This window comes from Montipora foliosa, chromosome 10 (genome assembly GCF_036669935.1).
Source record: "Montipora foliosa isolate CH-2021 chromosome 10, ASM3666993v2, whole genome shotgun sequence".
NCBI classification, from domain to species: Eukaryota; Metazoa; Cnidaria; class Anthozoa; order Scleractinia; family Acroporidae; genus Montipora; species Montipora foliosa.
In genome coordinates, this window is record NC_090878.1 from 3997727 (window position 1) to 4019361 (window position 21635).

The window sequence follows — 21635 nt, forward strand, 5'->3', positions numbered from 1 at the left end:
CAGCTGTCAGAATGCTTAACGACTTGAAACAAAGCAACTCGAATTCAACAAATTACGAAGATTTGCCAAACACAAAACGTCAACATATAATTGTTAAGTCGTCAGGATCACAACTATGGCAGGATAAAGACATACGGAGATACATTTGCATATTACAAGATGTTTTGGGACTGCACATGCATACCTTAAACAATTATCAGACTTGAAACTAGCCAATGAGATAAGAATGAAGAGACGAATCATAGATATAAATAATTCATCAGGTTCAGCAAATATGGCGATATTTATTGACGGCCTATTTCTTTTGATATTCAAATTTGCCAACTACGGAACGAAAGAAGTTATTGTTTCAACAGCCAATTAGGTTCTGGTTGGTATATTAATAACAATGGGTGACGACACGAAAAACATTGCTATTGGCAAATTTGGCCAGAAATGATTCCACTCAATTTAAAAAAGAACCCGTCCAACCAAGACAATGTCATCTCAAACAGTCCTTCTCAGGACTACACTCACCCGGACGATCGTACTTTACTTAATTATGATCATTTCCCTCTGTAAATAAAAATTGAGTTGGAGCAACAGTCTTCCACTGTTAAATCTCGCAAATGTCATTGCTCTGGACGATACACTTACATGTAAGTGGTTTAAAACAAATTCACGAAAGTGAACGTCACAGTACAGTAGGGTTTTGTTGCAAGTCCGATGTTATGTTAGTCGTTGAAAGAACCAATTTGTCATACATGCCAATAAAGAAAAGAGAAAACTCAGACACATTAGTGAATACGTACGATGCTTTTGAAAACTCAACAACAATTATTATTTAAGAGCTCAGTGAGCCAGTTTCACTGTTTTTTTTAAGAGTTGTGTTCAGTTAGTGGATTTGAGACTGGGCTTTCTGCAGACTGTAAAGAGTTTTACTTCGAAAAAGCTTTTGCGGGAAGAAATGTGTTATCAGGCATTGATGCATAACGGATCTATAGTTAACAGTTTGTTTAGCGCCGTGGTATTACGTACCTCTTCCAATCGGTGTAAGCTTAGACAAATACTGAGTCACAGCAACGAACGACGCAAGGTGCGAGTTGTCACGTAAGAACGATAAAGAACGAGAAGACAAACTTCTGAACCCATTTGTCACGAACAACAAAAAGAGTGTCACGTGCAATAAGAGGAAGTTTATCTTAAAATGTCGCATGATTCGGGTAAGCTAAGGCTTGTGACTTAAATGCGAACAACACATGGAATGAGAACTGATCACTAGGTGTGTAAATAACGAGCCATTGTCACCATTACGCCAAAAGCTCAAGTTTCAGAAGGGTTGGGCGCATGATTTAGGATAATAATGTCACGAGTTTGAGTGGGGGCACACCCTGTTCTTGTGCAGAAAAAAAATTGTGTTATCATCTAAAATTACGGCTCTTGTCTACGATCACGCCAGTAGGAGCTGAGAGCGTTCTTTTCCGTCTCCAGTCCTCCTTCTTCCTTCGTCTGCTGATGATTGTTCCACGCCGTGAGAAAAATAAGTCAAGATCTCTTGCAAAGCGCGAATGAAATCCACGGCTGCCTGATACAGCCAGCTCTGCGCATGTGCTGTCGAAACAATGACACTTTGAAGAGAGGTGTTCGCGAGGGATTGGCGAAGACTTCGTTTTCGACATTCACTGGGCCGCCGTTTTCGTCAACAATCAACGCCCACTGTTGTGAGCTTCGCTTGTCCACTCGATGTTTGAAACGTTCGATACAATGAAAATGTATTTGTGTTATTTATACAATCTGTAAGCAAGTGCTTCATTTTTTTCTACCTTGGAGACAAAAATTCAGTACAAACACGTAATAGTTGTTTCACAAAGAGAAAGCATGAGTGTTGGAAGACAATCAAACAAGCTTCAAAAATTCCTAACCAAAAGATTCGTATTCACCATAAGATAAGACAAATGACCGCCTTACCGCAAACATGACTCATTTCATTTGTAAAGATAAATATAGTCCGTTGATTGCACCACACTTGAGCTACTGTAGTTTTTAGCCTCAGTGCGTGAGCACTCACTCTGCCTCCCCCTCCCCCCCTCCTCCCCTCCCCCCTCCCCTCCCCCCCCTCTTAGCGCTTGTTACTCAGGTTATATTTGGGAACTCACATTTCCTTTCAGTGACACCACATTTCCCATAAGCAAAAAAATACAACATTAATCATTTATATATCACGACACTTTCTGCGTTGCGCACTTAACCAAATAAATTAAGAATTTTACACAATGGTTATCTCAACATGGACGATATGTGTCTGGAGCAACAAGTAAATAAGTATTTTCTTTACTATCATTTCACGTCTGAAATTGCGAGTAACAACATAGCGGATCTCAGCTTATATCTAAAGAATTGAATCTATTGAATCTGGTGAATCACTAAATCGCTTATACAAAAAGGCTTTTAAAAATAAAATGATCGTGACATGCCCAGCATAATAGACCAAATTTTTCCCACGTTAATCGACTCTTTTGTTTGCGTTTACGCTTCATTTCGGACATTTTCATTGCTCTTATATTCAAACATTTGCAAGAAAGCTATTGAGTATATCGATGGGTTTGAAAATTGGATCAAATATTGGTAACTCGAAGCCATCATTTTTCTCCATGGCTACGTATATGCATGTCGGTCTGTAAATATCATATCGCATGGTTCATATCCATTGTGAGAGCAATATTTTATCGTCGGGTCTCGGCATTGGGATATAAACAATAGTATCCAGTCGAGATAAAAGTTGGAAGTTTTTCACCTTAGGTTACTAATAATCTCACAAAATCGCCGATATTTTCTCACGAAACAACCAGGATTTGACCATGAATGATTACTTAAATAAACTCATACCTGTTATAACCTTATACTCGCGTTTTCGAATAGGAATACCACGTCGTTCGTAGCTACTCCACTGTCGAAGAAGATGATGAAAACAAGCTCCACACACAACTGCACGTCCTAGCAAGTCTAATTTGGTATTTGATCCTTGCAATTTGGCCAGGATAGGAAAAAAAGGCCCTTTCGTTTGTTCCTTAGCAAAGAGCTTCTTCTCAAGGCCTTCTGTCGAGTTATTACAAAACGTACACAGAGACAACACACTGTCACTTTTTCCATTTACAATTGATGTCGATTCCATGATTGCAGAATTTGCTATACGTTTAGAGAACAGTCAGATCTACTCTTGACTCATTCGAAACTCTCAGTTCTAGAATCTTCACGGAAATATGCCCTTCTTTGTGCTTTGTTAACACAATTTAGCGATTGACTGTGCATGAAACACATATCGATCTTGTTTTTCCATTCATCGCATCAAATCATTAGAAGTTGAATATCAAGTCTGTGGTACAATCTTCGCTGAACAATTTGTATTTACACTTAAGAAGCTCTATAAGACCCTGAGAAATAGTATGTGCAAATGATATATTCACAAGCTTACTAATTTATGTCGCTAAACAAAAGAGTAACTTCAATGGCAGGCAAGAAGAAACGAAAGAAAGGTCCCTCATTGGTTGATACAGGCATGTTTGTTTTTCACTCCAAGCAAACATAAGTTAACTGCATGCAGAGGTACCAAAAATTCGAGCCAATCGGTAGCTAGTCATTTTTGATCGAATGGTAATCGAGTCCACTTCGAAGAAAATACGACAATTTAGCTGAAACGATCAACGTAAAATATGCCCTGCTTTCATTTCAGTTCAGGAAATGTTTTCCAGTTTTTATTTTCAAATTGAGCTGCGTCTCCTTCAAGTTTTCAACACTCTAGCCTTTTTACCAAATTACTCCAAAATGAATTTTATTTAACGCCGCAAGAAAAGTGAACTCTTTCTGTCGAGATGATTTAAACCAACAATGGAAAAACCGTGCAATATTTATAAGTGAGCAATCAATTGATACCGGTACTTCTGGTTGCACTCTGAACAGCATTATTTTAATATGCCAGTTATAAAAGATAAAATTAGAAACTGAGGATAATCTCGAAAACAGCAGTATTCGCAATCAATTTTCATTCTTGTTACAAGGGAAAGATTCTACTCAGTACTCTTGTATGGAATAATTTGTAATTTTACTCTAAAGGTAGCTTTTGTTTCTGAATGAGGAGTCTACGACAAACATTTTACAGGACTAGGTGAGCTCATCTGGAACTTATCTGGATGTCTGGCAACGTATCAAGCCATGACTCAGTTCATGTCGGAAGACTACGATACGTATGCGAATTCAAATTTTGACAAGTTGTAACTGTTCGGGAAGTTGATTTCCGGGAGCTATGGTGAGATAAGGGTTTTCTGCTGACAAAGTGAGCTTATTGATGATACTGAATGGCTAAACATATGAAATAGTGCACTGATTTCTTAACTCATCGTTGATGCAAAAAAAAAAAAAAACGGTCACGCATACCGCGAAAAGAAAAGAGCTCAAACAAGAATCTCAAGAAAGCATAGTCAAGAAAAATAAAAAACAACTCGCCAGGTCCTTATACAATCTCGTTCCTAGGGTCTCTCTTGTCGTTGACAATGGAGGCAGTGAAGAGAGACCCTGGAAACGAGGTTGGTCCTTACACTGAGAAAACCTTGCAAGGAGGAGCATAAAAAAATGCCTTATAAGAAAGGCAAGGTTTTTGGTTTAATATTCCCTCTTAACAAGGTAACGGCTATACCTTACCCACCCCTCCCCCCTTGTTACCTGCATCAGCCATTCCCACTCAACTGCAAATCACAGCTAGACAAGGTAAACAAAATACTTAGTCACCATTCCATAAAATGGCTTCCACTATTGTATCAAAGCGTCTCTTGTTGACAAGCGACTGTAGCAACAATTTGAAGATTATCAGCAGGATGGTAGAGTAGTTTATTGACAAAACAGCAATTTTCAGGGTAATCTCGAAAATTCTGAAATTTTATACGGGACAAGTATTTTGACCTCTCAGGACTCGAATGGGGCTACAGCACGTAATACTCGATTATTCAAAAGGAAATTGCGTTACAGCGGGCCGCAGAGAACAGACATTGCGATCTTTTATCTGAAGACCATCAGGCTCATGAGCGTAGCAAAGGAAAATAACTTGTTGGTGTAAAAATATGTTAATGAACTCTAAAGAAGAATTTTACATGGATCAGAGCATACAAATAATAAATTCAGTAATGACTGGCATTTGCTCAAGGGACTAAACCTTTCGGAGCTTCAAAAAACCGAGGAAACTGCAACTAAGCCTTTGTTTGAGAGCAGGTGGCAAATTTCAAACAAGACGCTTCAATTGGTCATTAAAAAGAGACGTGATCACATGTTCGAGCTATGCTCTAGATACTCAAGTATTTACATTTACATGAAAACATTTGTAGCGCAAACAAATATCTACAGAATTTCTAAGCGAGTAAGATCCCTTACCAAACACACGTAGAGGAACAGTAAAAAGCCCTCCACAAACAAACGAATTTAATAACCTTCCCAGGAATCGACGGCAGTGTTTGTTGCTTGATAAGAGTAACCCGTGAACAAGTTTGATATACACTGCACGAAGGTGCCGATAAATGTTGTTATCGGACTTTTTAAAGACCCGCGGGCAAATACGACTATAAAATACGAATCTCAAGTAAAAATAGATGAAACTGACCTGCGAAGCCGCAAAAGAGTTGCACGAGTCAATAGCCTGCTGTACTTAACGTGTGTACCTTGAACATTTAGTGATGATGAATTCTGCATCGCGCAGGCTCTGTTTCATTCCAGATGTCATGTCACGCCATATCCAGAGACCAACAGTGAAAAAGGAATTAATTCATTAATAACAAACAAAGAAAATCAACAATAATAGAGGCACGCGAATAGTAAACTATTTTGGAAAGAACACAAAACTTTCCGCGAACTAAAAAAGAGAGATATAAACTATTTTATCGTGTTGGCAGTTTGCTATTGACTGAGTCCAAGCAGATTAGTTCATGTGTAGTTTTTGGCTGGGTCGATTGGCATGACCTATTAAAAACAAACGCCAGACCGGCGGTTGGAACAAAGTTCTACTCTGTTAAAATTCTACATCTTTTGAGCTGGCTTCCAAAAATTTAAGCCTGAGTAGGAAATAACAAATTTTGGCGCTTTTCAGTGCTCGATACTCCCAACTGAAAAGCCTGTAAAACATGAGATGCAGATGTCAAATTTGCATTTTGACTCGCCGTTAGCGTCATTCACTGTCATTGTATTCCCTCATTGCTCTCCATAAATAACCCATCAAGGAAAATCGATTTAAATAATTCTTTAACTGCCAGACGTCTGTTGGCTGGTTATCACCTATCCCATGACAGCAGCCAAACTTTCTTCGAGGAGCAAGGAAATTAAAAATTGTTATCTTTTACTTGAGGGCAAGGAAAAGAATAACATTGCTTGGATCACGACAGCGAATCAAGCTCGCACATTATTATTATTATTTTTTAATGAAAGTGAATCTTTAGTTATTTTTTTCTTGTGCACCCGACCTGCCAAGCTGTGTAAAGGGAAGAATGGCATGAAAAATGAAAAATAAAAAATAAAATGAAAACAATAATCCGTGAGAGGCGAGATGGTATAACACTCCTATTCTTGCATTTCAATTTTCCCCTTGGTTGCACTTCAGGCTCGATAATTATTCCACCTATGCATATTTTTTCCTTTGAGTTCAGTCTTATCAAGTTATAGGTCCATGCTTATGTAAGTTCTAATTCTCAATTATTGTTATTACATGACAATGTAAGAGAGCTAAAAGCCTCATTCGGATACCACAGCACCCGATTCTCGATTCCCGAATCCCTTCAATGAGGTGAGGCTCTTTAGCCGGCGGCAAAATACAACCTAAAGCGCATTCCTTTCCAATAAATGCTGACGTAGCTTCTATTGGGAAAAAAATCGTTTCATGGAAAAGAGCAATTGGAACACAAGAGAATAAGGGATCCACTGCAACGACTTCAAGGCTGACAGGCTTCAAGCTGAGGAAAAATGTGCCGTGCCTTTGCAATGAGATTTGCAAATGGTCATAATTTTCAAGTCTTCCCGGATAATATGATAGTATCCCAGAGCATCGAACGTTGTCCTATACACGCAATTCATTTAGAATAAGGTCGACCCGGATGCCCTTCGACTCGAACTTCGACGCTGCGTGCGGCTAGGTGCGAACACACCCGTTTTCGTCTCGATTTTAAGAGAATTAAGGTTTTACCTTACCGTTTGATTTCGGAAGGAGGAAAAGCGATATTGATTCAATGCTCATTTATGGACCTATATATGTAAGCGGTCTGTAAGGTCTGTTTTAAATGTTGAGTATTGTATGACGTCAAAGCAAATTCCAAAAATTCGCATCTGTCCTGGTCACTGAGGTAGTAAGAAGCAGGAACTAGCCACACCAAACTTATACTCTTCGTTTCCATCGATACTTCCTTCCTTTTTTCTGGGAAGACGCAAGGGAAGAAACATCTCTAGCCGCAAGAATATCAATGCGAATTACACATTACTGATGCATCCATGCTGCTATCGTTTACACAGTTATTCATTTGGTAAAAAACTCGTTAAAATCTTTTATTTTGAAATAATTTCCAGCCGAATTCTCTGGCCCGTAGTGGCCTTCCGAACAAGTTCTCTGTTGTGTTATTCGCAGATGTTTGCCAGTTTCCCTTGAATGGCGCTCCTTGGACAAAGTTTGGCTGCTGTCATGGGATACGTGGTCACCAGCCAACAGACGTTTGGCAGTTATAGAATTAATTAAATCGATTTTCCTTAACGGGTTATTAATAGGGAGCAAAGGAAGGAAAGCGATATTGATTCAATGCTAATTTATGGACCTATATATGTAATTAAAGCAGTCTGTAAGGTCTGTTTTTATGTTGAGTGTAATGGTCTTTTTTAGTATTGTAAGACGTCAAAGCAAATTAGCAGGAACTGGCCACACTTTCTGGGAAGATGCAAGGGAAGAAACCCGGGTTGGGGGGGGGGGGGGGGGCACTCCCATATGGAACAGACGGGGATTCTCGTCGGAAATTTTGAATTTAACCCCTAAAGGAGACCATCTGGGCGTCGCTCAAGCTTTTTGTGACCCCTAAAAGAGACCGCTTAAAAACACACAAATATGACATGCAATGAGTTTTAATGATATAAAGACATAATCATCGAATGCTTTTATCTAAAAATAGTTTTTAAAAGCAAAATTTGACTTCTGTTTCTCTTTGTGTAATTCTGCGTTTCTTCGCGGAACCCTAAACGAGACCTTGGCGGCTTAAAATATTGGCGCTTTGCCCGGAACACCCTAAGCGAGACCAAAATCCAAAATTTACACCCCTGAGCGAGACGACGAGCATCCTCGTCTGTTTCATATGGGACTCCCCGTCGGGGGAAAAAACAACTCTAGCCCAAAAATGTCGATGCGAATTACACATTATGCACCCATGCTGCTATCGTTTACACAGTTATTCATTTGGTAAAAAAAAAAACTCTTTAAAACCTTTTCTTTCGAAATAAGTTCCAGCCGGATTAAGTCTCTGGCGGCGTAGTGGCCTTCCGAACAAGTTTCTGTTGTGTTATTCGCAGCTGTTTGCAAATTTCCCTTGAATGCTGCTCGGTCAAAAGAGGCAAAATAGGCTGGCCGAGCTCGTCTAAAAGGCATGTACTATAACCCAAAACACCGAAACGAAACGGCCGAAACCATCCAAACGCTGGAACGAAACCACCGGAACCGTGATCGAAACACTGAAACGAAACCAGCGAAACAATTGAAACACCGAACGAAGCCACCGGAACGCACGAAACATCCGTAGAAACTTGAACATCGAAACAGACTCATATTAAACACCACCGAGAATCGACGTCCGGGCGGATTGTCGCTTCGTGTTTCCAGTTTCAGTTGTTCTTTACTCGCAATCTTTGCAGATTCCTTTAGCACATATTAAGAGTGAAAACAAAAAATTGTTATATTTTTTTCATTATTTTTCCTTCTGCATCTCAAATTAACTATGTCACGGATGTGAAGTGTCTGCCCATGATCACACAAAGACCAAACGCAACAGCACCGTTTCGAGCACCGATTGCTCAGTCACGGTTGAGCAACGTGCTGTGCACGTGACGCGGGAGGTCGCGGATTCGAACCCCGGCTGGATCAACACTCAGGATCTTAAAATAATGAGGAGAAAGTACTGCCTTTGGGATTTCATCTGCAAATGGTTAAACTTTCAAATCTTCCAGGATAAGGACTATAAACCGAAGACCCCGTCTCACAATGTCTTCTGGTATGTTCATAAGTTCCCTGTGGTACGTTAGAGGACCCACCTATGAGGCCACCCAAGCAGAAACAGCCATACTTTGCAGAGTGCTGGAATGTGTAGACGTAGTCGTCACTGAAGCGTTTAGCGTAAAAACGACGTTGGAAAGAGTGCAAGGACCAAGGCAACAAACAAAAACACAAGGCGACAAAGTTATAATGAAAGAATGTTAACGCATTTTTAAATTATTGTATTATTGAAACGTATTTGCATTTCGAAGAGATAGTTCAAGGGCACCCAACCGAGCGAATTAAGCCAAAAGCCTTTGAGGAACATTTCTAGGATCCTTAATGTATAAAGACTGTCCAGAAAGATTTTTTATCACCTAAAAGAATTTAAACTGTTCGGATATCTTAGCTGAAAATTGAAGTGTCCGAAACTTTTAGGGAATGAAATCTTCATTTCAGAAATTGCTAGCGGAACGTTTTTGGCTTTCCAGGAAACTATTTGCTCATCCGAAACTGCTAGGTGCATGACCTTTTTAAAGCCAAAAATTGCAAAAATATCTCTTCCGAAAACGTAAGGGACTATTTTTTCCGGGTTGCCGAATCTTTTAGGTGATGTTTTAATAAAGAAATCTATAGCTTTTTGCAACGTAAAACCGAAATTCTTAAAACAGTTCGGCTCTCCCGAACACATATTTCACCGAAGATTATCACTGATTGGGTGCCCCTGATAGTTTATGGTGGAAACTGAATTTGTGGCTGTTTCGATTGTTTCGTTGGTTTCGTTTCGGTGTTTCAGGTTTTAGTACATGCCTTAAAAGGCAAAAATCTGTTCTATATCACTAGCTTCTGTCTGCCAGTCTGCGGAGTATATATTTGTCCCTATAGTCTGCAAGTTTTCGCTCAGTATTTTTGCACATGTGCATGCATGTGCAGTATGACAGAGCAGATTGTTATATGATAGCTAGACTTTGCGCATCACCTAAGCATTTATCAATACATTTTTTAGTCGATTTATATTTGTCAACAAAACTGGCCAGCTTCCAAACAGTCAAGGTTTACACGAGTGTCGTGGGTAACCCTGATTCAGGACGGAAGCAGGGTGTCATCTGAGGACTATGGTAATTTAGGGATTTTAATCTTGAGCGAACGCCGATGTAAAACGGCTCGGCAAAACATGCAAAGAGTGACTATCTTTGTTCTGACCACAATGTGCGAATATCTGACACACCCGACCGACTTAGACGTAAATAATTCTAATGGTATAATCGAAGGTTGTGTTCTTAATAATAACCTAATATAATATTCTTATATTAGAGAACCGTCAGGGGCACCCAACGATAATCTTCCCTGAAATGTGTCTCTGGAGAGTCAAACTGCTCTAAGAATTTTGGTTCTACGTTGCCAAACAGCTGCAGATTTCTTTACTAAAACATCGCCCAAAAGATTCGTGACCAGGAAAAAGTAGGTCCTCACGTTTTCGGAAGGAATTTTTGCAATTTTTAGCATGCACTTAAAAAGTCTCGGATGAGCAAATAGTTCGGCTAGGAAGTTCTTATATGGTCAGTAACGTTCAGCAGCAGTCTGAAACGAAGATATCCTTCCCAAAAATTCTCGGCCCGACATGCGAACAGATCAAATTCGTCTAGGTGATGAAAACATCTCTCTAGACAGTTTTTAGACATTGCAAGGCGCCTAGAAATGTCTTTCAAAAGGCTTTTGGCTTAATTTGCTCGTCATGGCTCGTTGGGTGCCCTTGAGACGTAGGAAGTTTAAGAACACAACTTTCGATTATTCCGTTCTTCATAGACACACTTTGAGGTATTCAATCGAAAGTAAGAAAACAGTAAGAAGTAAATAAATAAATAAAAATTATAGGTGATTAAAAGGATCCGGCGTGTAGATTGGAAACATGACTATCACGGGAGATGACGAGGCATGTCACAGAAGCTGATTCATAAAACCAGGGAATATTCCTTTTTAAAGCCTTCTTTTACGAACTAATGTTAAAGATTCAGGGTTTTTGTCACTTAATGATGGATTCTTGCTTTGATCATGGCAGCAGCTAAGTGAACACAGTAAAAACATGCGCAGTGGTTTCCGTCTAAAAGTAAAGATAGAATATATAAATACTCCTATTATATGGAAGCAAATATTATCTCGTAATTATCTGAAAATCCAACGGGATTAAAATTAAGATGGGCCGCATAGATTTTATATCTTTTGAGCAAAATGCAAAATCTTACAACGGCCGTAATCCGGAATCACGTCATCCCAAAGTGAAACTCCATTCAGTTTAATAAGATTGTGCGTCTTCGATTACGGAAAATCAGAAGATCCGTGTTTTAACTTCCAAAAACAAGCTGTTTCAATATCGTTGCCTTTTTTCCAAACACCAATATACCATCTGCAATGATCTTTTGACTTTTGTCTCAACATTCCATCAAAAACGAGCCATCAAAAAGCTTTAACTTCATTTCAATAGTCGCCGAATAGCTTATCATAATGAAGCTATAATACTATTTACAAATCTATTGTGTTGCTTCTTCATGTTTCTCCAAATGAAATTTGCCGGAAATTATTCGAAGGTAAAAATGACCCCACACACGAATCTGCGTCAGAGATCCTAATTTTCCGTACAATTGCCACTTTAAGTGTCAAGAAACTGTCCAATGAATGACATGAGGTAATTATTCACCAGAAACCAACACAAACAGATCTCCTTTGTGTCACGACCCAATGCAAATATTCAGCGGTACCCCGAAAGGTTATAAGTTTTCTCAACTGAGTCGTGTTTAGATGCAAAATAAGGAAGTCACTGTGGCAGACATCCCCAGCTGAAATACAACAAGTTAAAGCAATTATGAAACGCCAGATGTCTCTCTGCGTTTTCTTCTTTAGCGTCGTAACGATTGTAAGGATTTCAGCAGTCTCCTTAAATGCGATAGAACGGGTTTACAAACATGGTGATATCATTCTTGGAGGTTTATTTCCACTTCATCTTGCTAACGAGAATGGATCGTGCACCAGTCTTCGTCCGAACGTTCTAATGTACTCCGAAGCGATGGTTTTCACGGTCGAAGAGATAAACAAAAAAGATCCCATTTTACGTAATATTACTCTTGGGTATGATATCCGCGATACGTGCGGAACCGATCAACTCGGGGTTGAAGTCGCTTCCGATTTTGTCTTCAGAAACACACTGCACTTTGACTCACGATTTCAAGCCACAAATTCATGTATTGCACGGATCACGTCACAGAAACAAGGTCCTATCTTAGCAGTCATCGGTGGACTTGACTCTCGAGTGTCGGTTAACGTAGCAAACGTGCTCCAAGTGGTGGATGTTCCGCAAGTTAGTTATGGCGCATCGAGTGCCGACCTTGCAAATTCAGCGTTTACGTCATTTTTTCGAACGGTTCCAGTGGATAAATTTCAGTCGCGTGCGATGGCAGAGCTAGTGACCCATTATAAGTGGAGTTGTGTTGCCGTAATTGGCGTCGATGATTGGTATGGCCGCAGTGGAGTGGATACATTCGTAACTGCGGCGAACGAAAGTTCAATTTGTATTGCAATGAGACAACAATTCCCAGTGGTAGATTCGGATGTTTTCATCGAGGAAATGGTTACCAGACTAAAAAGCATGGAGCATGTCCAAATAATTGTCTTGTACTGCCTCGTGCCACAGGCGACTAAGGTATTCGAGGAAGCTTTGCGTCAAGGGTTGACAGGTAAAACATGGATTGCAAGCGATGGTTGGGCAGAGTCTTCGTTGATTCACGAAATGCGATTCAAACCCATCATTCATGGCGCCATCGGGTTTGGCTTCCACGCATTTGAATTCGATAGTTTTAAAAAGCACATAGAAAATGTGAATCCTCACATGAACAAAGGTTCATGGTGGAATGAACTGTGGGAGAGCGATTTCAATTGCTCTGCGGCAAATTACTCAAGTCCACTGCTGACACCTTGTTCTGGTTCTGAAAGAATTTCACCAGAGAGATATGACAGGGATTTTAGTCAAGGTGCTTCGCCATATGTGAGGGACGCAGTGTATTCTGTGGCGAATGGATTGAAAGCGTTACTCAAGAATTGCACTAATGAACAAGGAAAGTTGTGTTCTGAGCGACTTCGACCTGAGGATGTGTTGTCAAGTCTGAAGAAACTTTCATTTGAGGGACTGACTGGTCACATCAACTTGGAGAAAGGCGAAGTCCAGGCGATGTATGACATTTACAACTATCAACAGGCATCTGACGGTGGATTAAATCTTGTTAAGATAGGAGTTTGGAACGCCGGCGAAAAACCCAAATTGAAGGTCCAGGATGACCTTGTGGAATGGCATAACAATGTTAAGCCTCATTCCAGATGTGGAGAAACTTGCAGAGCTGGGACATATAAGAGCGCTCTAAACCTGTGTTCGTGGGAATGTGTTCCTTGCGACTTGGACACTGTCAGCGAAAAACCAGACAGCTTTGAATGTACTCGCTGTATTGCAGGGTATATATCCAACCATGACAACTCCAAATGCGAGGAAGTTCCCCTTAAATTTATTCAATGGAGTGATTCCTGGGGAAGTGCTCTAGGCGCACTTACAATCTCATGTATACTATGCGTATTAGTAGTTATGGTGATAACTATGCGACACTTTAAGACACCGATAATTCAAGACACCGGAGGCATTCTCAACCTCATATTATTGGTTCTGGTGGCTTTGGGCTACGGGTTTAATTTTATGCATCTCATCAAACTATCTGATGCAGTATGCCGTACATTGCCGCCTGTATTCTACTTTGTCTACACCGGTGGTGCATTTGTACAATTTGTCAAAGTTTGCCGAATCCGTTATTTAGTGCAACCACTTACTCCTCCTTCGTCCAAATCGAGGTGTAAGCAGGTGCTGTTTTCTTCATTCGCGCTGTGCCTCGCGCCAGTCTTCATCTCCCTTATCTGGGTGCTGACAGATCCCCCAGAGTTTCGAAGACATGTTGTATCGAGGCTGGAAGTCGAGGCTATTTGTTTAGCTTACAGAACGACGACTGGGCATGTTTTGCGGTATTTCTGTGCGGCTCTTTTCAGTTTTATTTTAATCGCCGTCGTCGTTGTTGCGTACAGCACTAAAAATCTTCCTCATGGCCATAGGTTCGATGAAGCCAAACATTTAGCTTTCTCACTAACAGTATTTTTAGTGTCTTTCGCAACATTTTATCCAGGATGGGCAGTTTTGAAAGGGCCAAGTTTATCAATATTTGCAGTTTTAACCAACACAGTTGCCGCTACAGGTACCTTGGGTTGCAATTTCGCTCCAAAACTATGGCTTATTTATCGCTTTTCGAGGCATAATACAGAAAATTACGTTCGACCAGCCCCACTGGAGGTTCGAAACGAAAGGTCATCAACTCTGCTGTCCATTGGAGGGGTTGCTATTGCATTGGGCACCGGTGGGTACCACTCATTCCAACGTGGGTCCCCTGGGGCTTCTCCGGCTTCTTCACGACGGGGTACTCCTGGAGTCTCTCCAGCTGCCACTCCTAAACGAGGTTCTCCTAGAGCCACCCTCGTTGTCCCTCATAGAAAATCCCAAGGAGTCTTTTATTGAAAACATGTTTGTAACAGCACAAGAGACTGTTTTCGCTGACCAGGGTAAGTTTCTTGTGAATCCTGGTTAGTTTCAACCCTTTCTGGGGGAAAACGGTCATTTTGGCGGTTCTTTCGAAATTACGGTTTTGTCTGTTACTCCGCACAAAGGACTCGAACTAATCGAGATTCACTATGAACTCACCATTGGCTAAATAGTCGATTAGAGTCCGATGCCGTGAAACTATTGAGCAGTACTTTCCCGTGGTGCTTTTTATTAGAGCGGTTTTCAATTGAGTGTCGAAAGCAATTAGCGAATTGCTTTGGTTTTGCATTTACTTCACTCAGTGATTGGTTCAAAGTTCTGGCGCCACTTTTTCAACCAATCAGAAGTGAGACCAAAACCAATCGTGGTTTGCGCGTGCACATTTTCCCGCGCTTTGTGTCGGCTATGTGTAATTACTTCGAGTTTTGATTGGTTCAGTGGATTGTCTCCGTCCTTTTTGATTGGCCAAAGTAATTACTTTGGTTTTCGTTTTACGATACTCGATTGAAACTCGCTCTATTGTGTACAATTGAAGTGGTTGTAGGTTATACGCCGACAGGTAAAATCTAAAGGTGTGACATTCCAAGTACTAATTATGACAAAATCCATTATTTATACTTTGATTCTAAGACTATATTTAAGATTCACTTTATATAATAACGTACAAGGAAAGTGTGGAGATGAGCGTTCGCGACAGATTTGGGACACAACTAGCGCGAATTGCTAACTTTCTATTTCAAATATCTCCGAACTGCTCAAGAGCTTTCAGGTTTATAAAGATGTTAGAACTTTCTTCTTCCTGTTTGCTAAGGTCCTGTTGCTAAGGTCCCGTGCGGCTATTGGGTCTGTTTACAGCAGCGTAAGGATGAACATTAGCAGCCGATTTGGTGTCGACTTTCACAGAGCTTGGAGCTTTACTGGTTGATTTTTCGTTTGTCCATGCGCTTTGCGGCCCTAAAATTATTAAAATAGAGATTAGAATGGTACCAGATACGAAATGAATTTTAGCCGGATTTGCATCACAGCTGTATAAGGAGCCTCTAACTTTTGAGTCTATGGACGAAATCCTAAAATGTGTTCATTCTAATAGGAGCTATGGAGCAATACTACCCTGTGAGGTGGTTTCGTATGCCGTACAAAGTGGTTCTAACTTTTAAGTCTGTGGGTGAAATCCAAAAGTGTGATCATTTAAATGAAAGCTACTGAGCAGTACTTTCCTGTGGTGCTGTTTATGATGCTGTTCAAGGTGGTTCTAACTTTTAAGTCTGTGGGTGAAATCCTTATAGGCCTCCCTTCAGCCGACAGGTTTTTCGACCGTTTGTTTTTGTTATGGAAATTCGCATTGCTTATCGTAGCGATTTGATGGGATGAATTTCAGCTTTGACAGGATTTTCATACATGAAAATTGTTCTACGGCAGGCAATGCCTGTCGGTTGAAGGTGGGCCTTTAAGTGTGACCATTCAAACGAAAGCTACTGAGCAGTACTTTCCTGTGGTGCTGTTTATTATGCTGTACAAGGTGGTTCTATCTTTTGAGTCTGTGGGTGAAATCCTTAAGTGCGACAATTCAAATGAAAGCTACTGAGCAGTACTTTCCAGCTGTGGTGCTATTTATTATGCTGTACAAGGTGGTTCTATCTTTTGAGTGTCTGTGGGTGAAATCCAAAAGTGTGACCATTCAAATGAAAGCTACTGAGCAGTACTTTCCTGTGGTGCTGTTTATTATGCTGCACAAGGTGGTTCTATCTTTTGAGTCTGTGAGTGTAATCCTAAAGTGTGACCATTCAAATGAAAGCTACTGAGCAGTACTTTCCTGTGGTGCTGTTTATTATGCTGTACAAGGTGGTTCTATCTTTTGAGTCTGTGAGTGTAATCCTAAAGTGTGACCATTCAAATGAAAGCTACTGAGCAGTACTTTCCTGTGGCGCCGGTCAAGGTTGTTCGAACTTTTGAGTCCGTGGGTTATACAGAACTGGTCAGTTACCTTTATCTGATTTAGAACCCCTTCCTTTTGTAACTTTGGCCGGCTTAAGTCCTAGAAGGATAACACAAAAAATGAATAGTTTTTGAAACTATATTGTAAACCACTGAAGGCTTAGACTTGCCATGCCTAGTATAATAGCCTAGTTTTAGTCTGTCAACTGGCTGTCTATGTTTATCCAAGAAAAACTCTTTAAAATTGACTGAGTAAAAAAGAAAATGCCTTTTCCAAATGTAACAGCTGCCACTAAAGTGTTAAGATCAGGATTTACTGCAGATGAGCTTCTCCCCGCTAAAAAAACATGAAAGAAAGAGAGCAGTTAGTATACCGTTATTGCAAGGACCTCTTTCCAAAAAATGTTGTAGCAGTACTGTTTTCCGCTTAATGTCAGACCAGGGTTTGCCCTGAGAGCAGTGGATTCTGGCGTCTTATCCGCTGTGGTAGGGAAACAAGCGACAGAAACCACTGCGAGCAAGCGACCCGTTCCTTCTTGACTCAGGGAAGAATACAAGAAAACTTGAAAAACTAGTTTGCAATCCAGTTTTTGCCTTGAACACTTGCGCGCTGGTTTCTGGGAGTGAGGAGTTCATCTGACTCGATAAGCGTGCTCAGCAGAGAACGAATCCACTGCTCGCATGGAAGACCAGGCGTTGAAACTTTAATAAAAGCGAGCAAAGACCTGAAAAAATAAACTAACCTCAATCCGAATAAACTGAGTGTTTCAATATATAATACCTGCACTCTGCTCTCCCTCCCAGTCCTCTCTCGCATTTTTGATGAGTTCATCGAGAGTCGATGCCAGGTCGTTTAATGTGTCAATCTGCTTCTGTAACACAAATGTTAAAATCGTTATCTAAACGAGCACAAATTTACTGTCTTTGTCTCGATTTCTGAAATTAGTTAGACTTACGTCTTTGATGTTGTTAGAATCTGCTCGCTACCAATTAACGTGTTTCCATCTCTTAATTCCCGGTTCGCACCATGTTACCATGTACGATGCAACGACTTAAAGAGTTGTTACTCAAGTAGATTTTATACACAGAAAATGACGTGACAAAGCCATATAAGGACATAGTAACAATTTACGGAACAACATTAAATCACTATGAATGCGATAAGGTGAAGGTCATCTTTTGACTTACCTGAGCTTGTTCTGGCGGAATATTTGTTGCTATGGTTTCCAGTTTCTGCTCTGACTCCTCTATCTCCGGGTCAAATTTTGTTCTCAGGTAGTCTGGGACTAAAATCAATAACAATTGGCGGTAACAATTCAGCAATCAGGACTGACAGATAGTCAAATAAGCCAATCAGAAGTAGAAACGTATACATGCAGCCGGCGCTAAGGACGAGAAAACCTCCCTCAGGGATAAAGCAATCAAATTATAAATAACTATTACTAACTACAACTAATTACTACTACTTCATTACTACTAACTACTAACTACTAACTACTAACTGCTACTGCTACTGCTACTGCTACTGCTACTGCTACTGCTACTGCTACTGCTACTGCTACTACTAACTACTAACTACTACTACTACTACTACTACTACTACTACTACTACTACTACTACTACTACTACTACTACTACTACTAATGACAATAATTTTATAGCGCTTATCCTAAGCGCTTAACAAATTAAGAAATAGGAATTTCCATAAAACGAGCAAATGGTAAAACATGGTTTTCAAGTTACGTGTAAGACTGTAAGTTGAAGACTTTTGACGAACATTCGCTTGAACGGGTATTTTGTTCCCAAGTTCAGGGCCAAAAAACAGCAAATGATCCAAAGCAATAAGACTTTCAATTCAAGCTTACAGCGTTCAGGTGTAGTGTTGAAGATGACCGGGACGTTCTAGATGGTATCAAAGTAAAGGTGGAGGAGGGGTCTAAATTTTAAAGGAGGAAGGAGAAGAAGATACTTAAACAGCTCCGCGTTAAATTTTAACTTTTATTCACTGTTTATAAACTGTTTTATATAATTACGACAATATCTTAGGCGTATTTATTAGTATTTCCACTGTTCTCCACCACGTGGACTTACAGTTCACATTCTTTCCTCAGTTGCAACCATAAAGAAACAGTTTCGATTTTGCACGCTGGTAAAATGTAAAGACAATTAATACAACTTGTTTAATGTCAATGAGATGGTTTCCAATCACGTGATGAGACAGCCATGTTGGTGCACAAAACAATAGCAAATTATGGCTCATGATTTGCATTATAATAGACTCAAATTCCCAAAAGACCTTTCTCTCTATTGTTCTGTGCAGCAACATGGCTGCTGTGAAGTCAGGTGAAAACCATCTACTCTGGTATTGTGACAATAGCTGATAGTCAATGGACCATTTTCGAGTTCACGTCTGCCTTCTCTTCAAAGCGAGTCTAAGTGCGAAGTTTTTGTGACGGTAATTAGTTCTACGTTACATGTGAATCGAAACTAATTACCATCACAAAAACTTCGCACTTGCACTCGCTTTGAATAGGACGCAGGCATGAACTCGGAAATGGCCTATTTCAAAACCGATACTAATAGCACTTCCGGTCCTCTAAACGTCTACTGCTTACGGTAGATTTCTTGGCATTCAAATACTCCTAACGTGAAAGGAAAAGTGTCTGCTGTGGCGATCGCATCAAAGAAGCAAACTTCACGGTATAAGCAACTTGCTGTAAACAGTTATGTCTAAGTGTGAAGCAACTTGCTGTAAACAGTTATGTAGTTGATCGTTCCACAGCACCATAGGTGGAGCAAACAGAATGTTCACATCCTGATATCCTGATTCTCTCCTCACTATACGGCGGAGGTGGTTTACTTGTCCTTTGTGCATGGAGAGTGTACTGTGAAGCAAGGGTCCTCTCTTCCTGTTCATACTCAGGAGGAGGGGAGTCGGGACAAGTTCGATCGTAAGAAGGTGGGTCCTGAGTAATGGGGTAGGGTGGTAGGCTCTCTCCTCCTGACCACGAGTCTCCAGACCACGAATTCGTCCCATCCAGCTGGACACAACGGCGTCTGTAACGCCGACAAACGCAGTCGCACATCAGGCAGAACAAACAAAGAAAGCCAATCAAACCGATCGTGGAGCAAATTACGACTGTTTGATCTACGCACTCGAAGTTACTCGATTGGCAAATACCCTGACAGCAACGTAAACCCACACTCCCACAATCCGAATCGGTATTGCATACTACACAACGGCTAGCCGAACACACATTACTACAACAGTATTCGTTCGGAGCACAGTCAGTTCCTTTCCAGCACGGAGAGCCGATACAATTGTCGCTACATTTCCTTTCGTCAAAACTGTTGAGACAGCAATGGCCATCACGGCCACAATCGGAATCTGATGTGCAAAACTCTCCGCGGCAGTAGACGTCGTCTTTGCATCTAGCACCGCAACAGCTTTCCGATGTGTAACAGTCAGCAAAAGACTTGCACGTGTGACCAACGCAGTTTGAACCACGAATACATTCATTACTGCAACAGACCTTCTTAAGCCAAGGTAAAAAACGACAACCAAAACAAGACTTTCCCCGTTTCGAAGCGATAGAATACGTTAGAGTCGAAGTTAAGAAAATCACCAGAACAAGTCCTTTGAGACTTCTGTAAAGCGAGAAGCCGTTAACCTTCGAGTAAACAGCCATAAGTTTCCCCTTCTCTTTAATTAGCAACTAAAACCGTTGACCACAAATCAAAGAGCGTGACATCTTGACTATCCATCTGTTCTACCGCACTAGTCCTAAGATCGAAGATCGCGTACTGAATTCTTATGACCAGCACTCACCTCGCAATGGGAGATTTTTAATTGGCTAATTTTCGGATACAAGACTAGGCGAAAACGAATGCAGCTTGACCTCATTCAGTGAGCGGTCAATCCCCGTAAGGATAAGTTTTAAAATTCCTTTACATTGTGCTTGGTTTGATAAGAAAAAAGATCGAAGAAAAAAGAAATCACGGACAGACACAAACATTTTATGGTTAAAGAGAGTGTCGTTATTGGAGAGTAAGGGGTTGAAGTCTCAATGACCAAAAAGTCGGATCCTTTTAAATTGTAAATTGACACGACTCAGACAAAATTGAGTGACTTTTATCTCAAACATTGGGATATAATTAATCCGTTACAAAATAGATCGAATCGATGTTTTTCTTATACGAAACGTTGGTGCCATTGTTTTGTCATCTAGCAGTAATTAGTCCCACTGTACCTTACAGTTTAAAATTTTTCTCTCTGATGCAAGCACCATTTTTATAAGTTATGACACGTGGAATTGTGAAATGCACGTGTGATTCTCAGCTATTTGTCAGACGATTATCATGACTTTCGTTCCCAGGATCTCTCTTCTCAACGACAGTGGAGACGCTGGGAACGAGGTTGATTATTCTTGATGTTATTGCGCATACGTTCTGCGCATCTCCCCCTCCGTTTGGGCGTACCCACTCCCTCATACGGTCTGGGATTAGATGTTATGTCCAGGAGCCAATGCACTTACCCTATTGGGGGGATGCCTGTTCGCCTTAAACAAAAAAAAAAAACGTTCTGCGCATCTCCAGATACTCGGGTTTCCTATCGGGGATACTTACTAATGCAGGGATATTTTTGCGCGGTTTAAAACTATGCAGACAAAGTAATTGACAAAGTAGATCTTCGTAAGTACTCTTGGTATCCAAAAAGATAATTGGGGGTAACCCGGGTAACTATGCATTCTTTAGAGATAATTAAGCTTCAATTTGAGAAAGAACGCCACATTCCTTTGTATTTTAGAGCTTTTTACAAATATTCTCTATGAATTATCTTTGAAAAATGC

General features: G+C 40.5%; 4 protein-coding genes across 8 annotated transcripts in view; 1 reads left to right on the forward strand and 3 right to left on the reverse strand.

Moving 5' to 3' along the window:
* Positions 1-7257, reverse strand: part of LOC137973067 (trichohyalin-like) — a 141944-nt gene extending 134687 nt beyond the window's left edge. For 2 of the 5 annotated variants that reach the window (XM_068819793.1, XM_068819794.1), the window contains exon 1: positions 2866-3457. In XM_068819793.1, coding sequence (XP_068675894.1) covers positions 2866-3151 — 286 coding nt within the window. In that variant the 5' untranslated portion in view covers positions 3152-3457. Of the gene's footprint in view, positions 1-1017; positions 1211-2865; positions 3458-5623; positions 5755-7197 lie in introns of those variants that run through there. The other 3 variants (XM_068819797.1, XM_068819796.1, XM_068819795.1) reach the window with 3 other exon arrangements.
* Positions 7258-8246: 989 nt separating this feature from the next.
* LOC137973070 (extracellular calcium-sensing receptor-like) lies at positions 8247-15304 on the forward strand. Its single transcript, XM_068819803.1, has one exon. The coding sequence runs from the start codon at positions 12090-12092 to the stop codon at positions 14823-14825; it is 2736 nt and encodes a 911-aa protein (XP_068675904.1). The 5' UTR covers positions 8247-12089; the 3' UTR covers positions 14826-15304.
* A 153-nt stretch (positions 15305-15457) lies between these two features.
* The window catches only part of LOC137973085 (mediator of RNA polymerase II transcription subunit 8-like), a 12587-nt gene continuing 6409 nt past the window's right edge, over positions 15458-21635 (reverse strand). Inside the window, exons 6-10 of the mRNA XM_068819817.1 lie at positions 17973-18070; positions 17566-17656; positions 17053-17121; positions 16834-16884; positions 15458-15803 (exon numbers count right to left, since the gene is read on the reverse strand). Of these exons, the coding sequence (XP_068675918.1) occupies positions 15670-15803; positions 16834-16884; positions 17053-17121; positions 17566-17656; positions 17973-18070 (443 nt within the window). The 3' untranslated portion in view covers positions 15458-15669. The remainder of the gene's footprint in view (positions 15804-16833; positions 16885-17052; positions 17122-17565; positions 17657-17972; positions 18071-21635) is intronic.
* Positions 18121-21510, reverse strand: LOC137973083 (uncharacterized). Its single transcript, XM_068819815.1, has one exon. It carries the CDS (start codon positions 20472-20474, stop codon positions 19545-19547), a length of 930 nt encoding a protein of 309 aa, XP_068675916.1. The 5' UTR covers positions 20475-21510; the 3' UTR covers positions 18121-19544.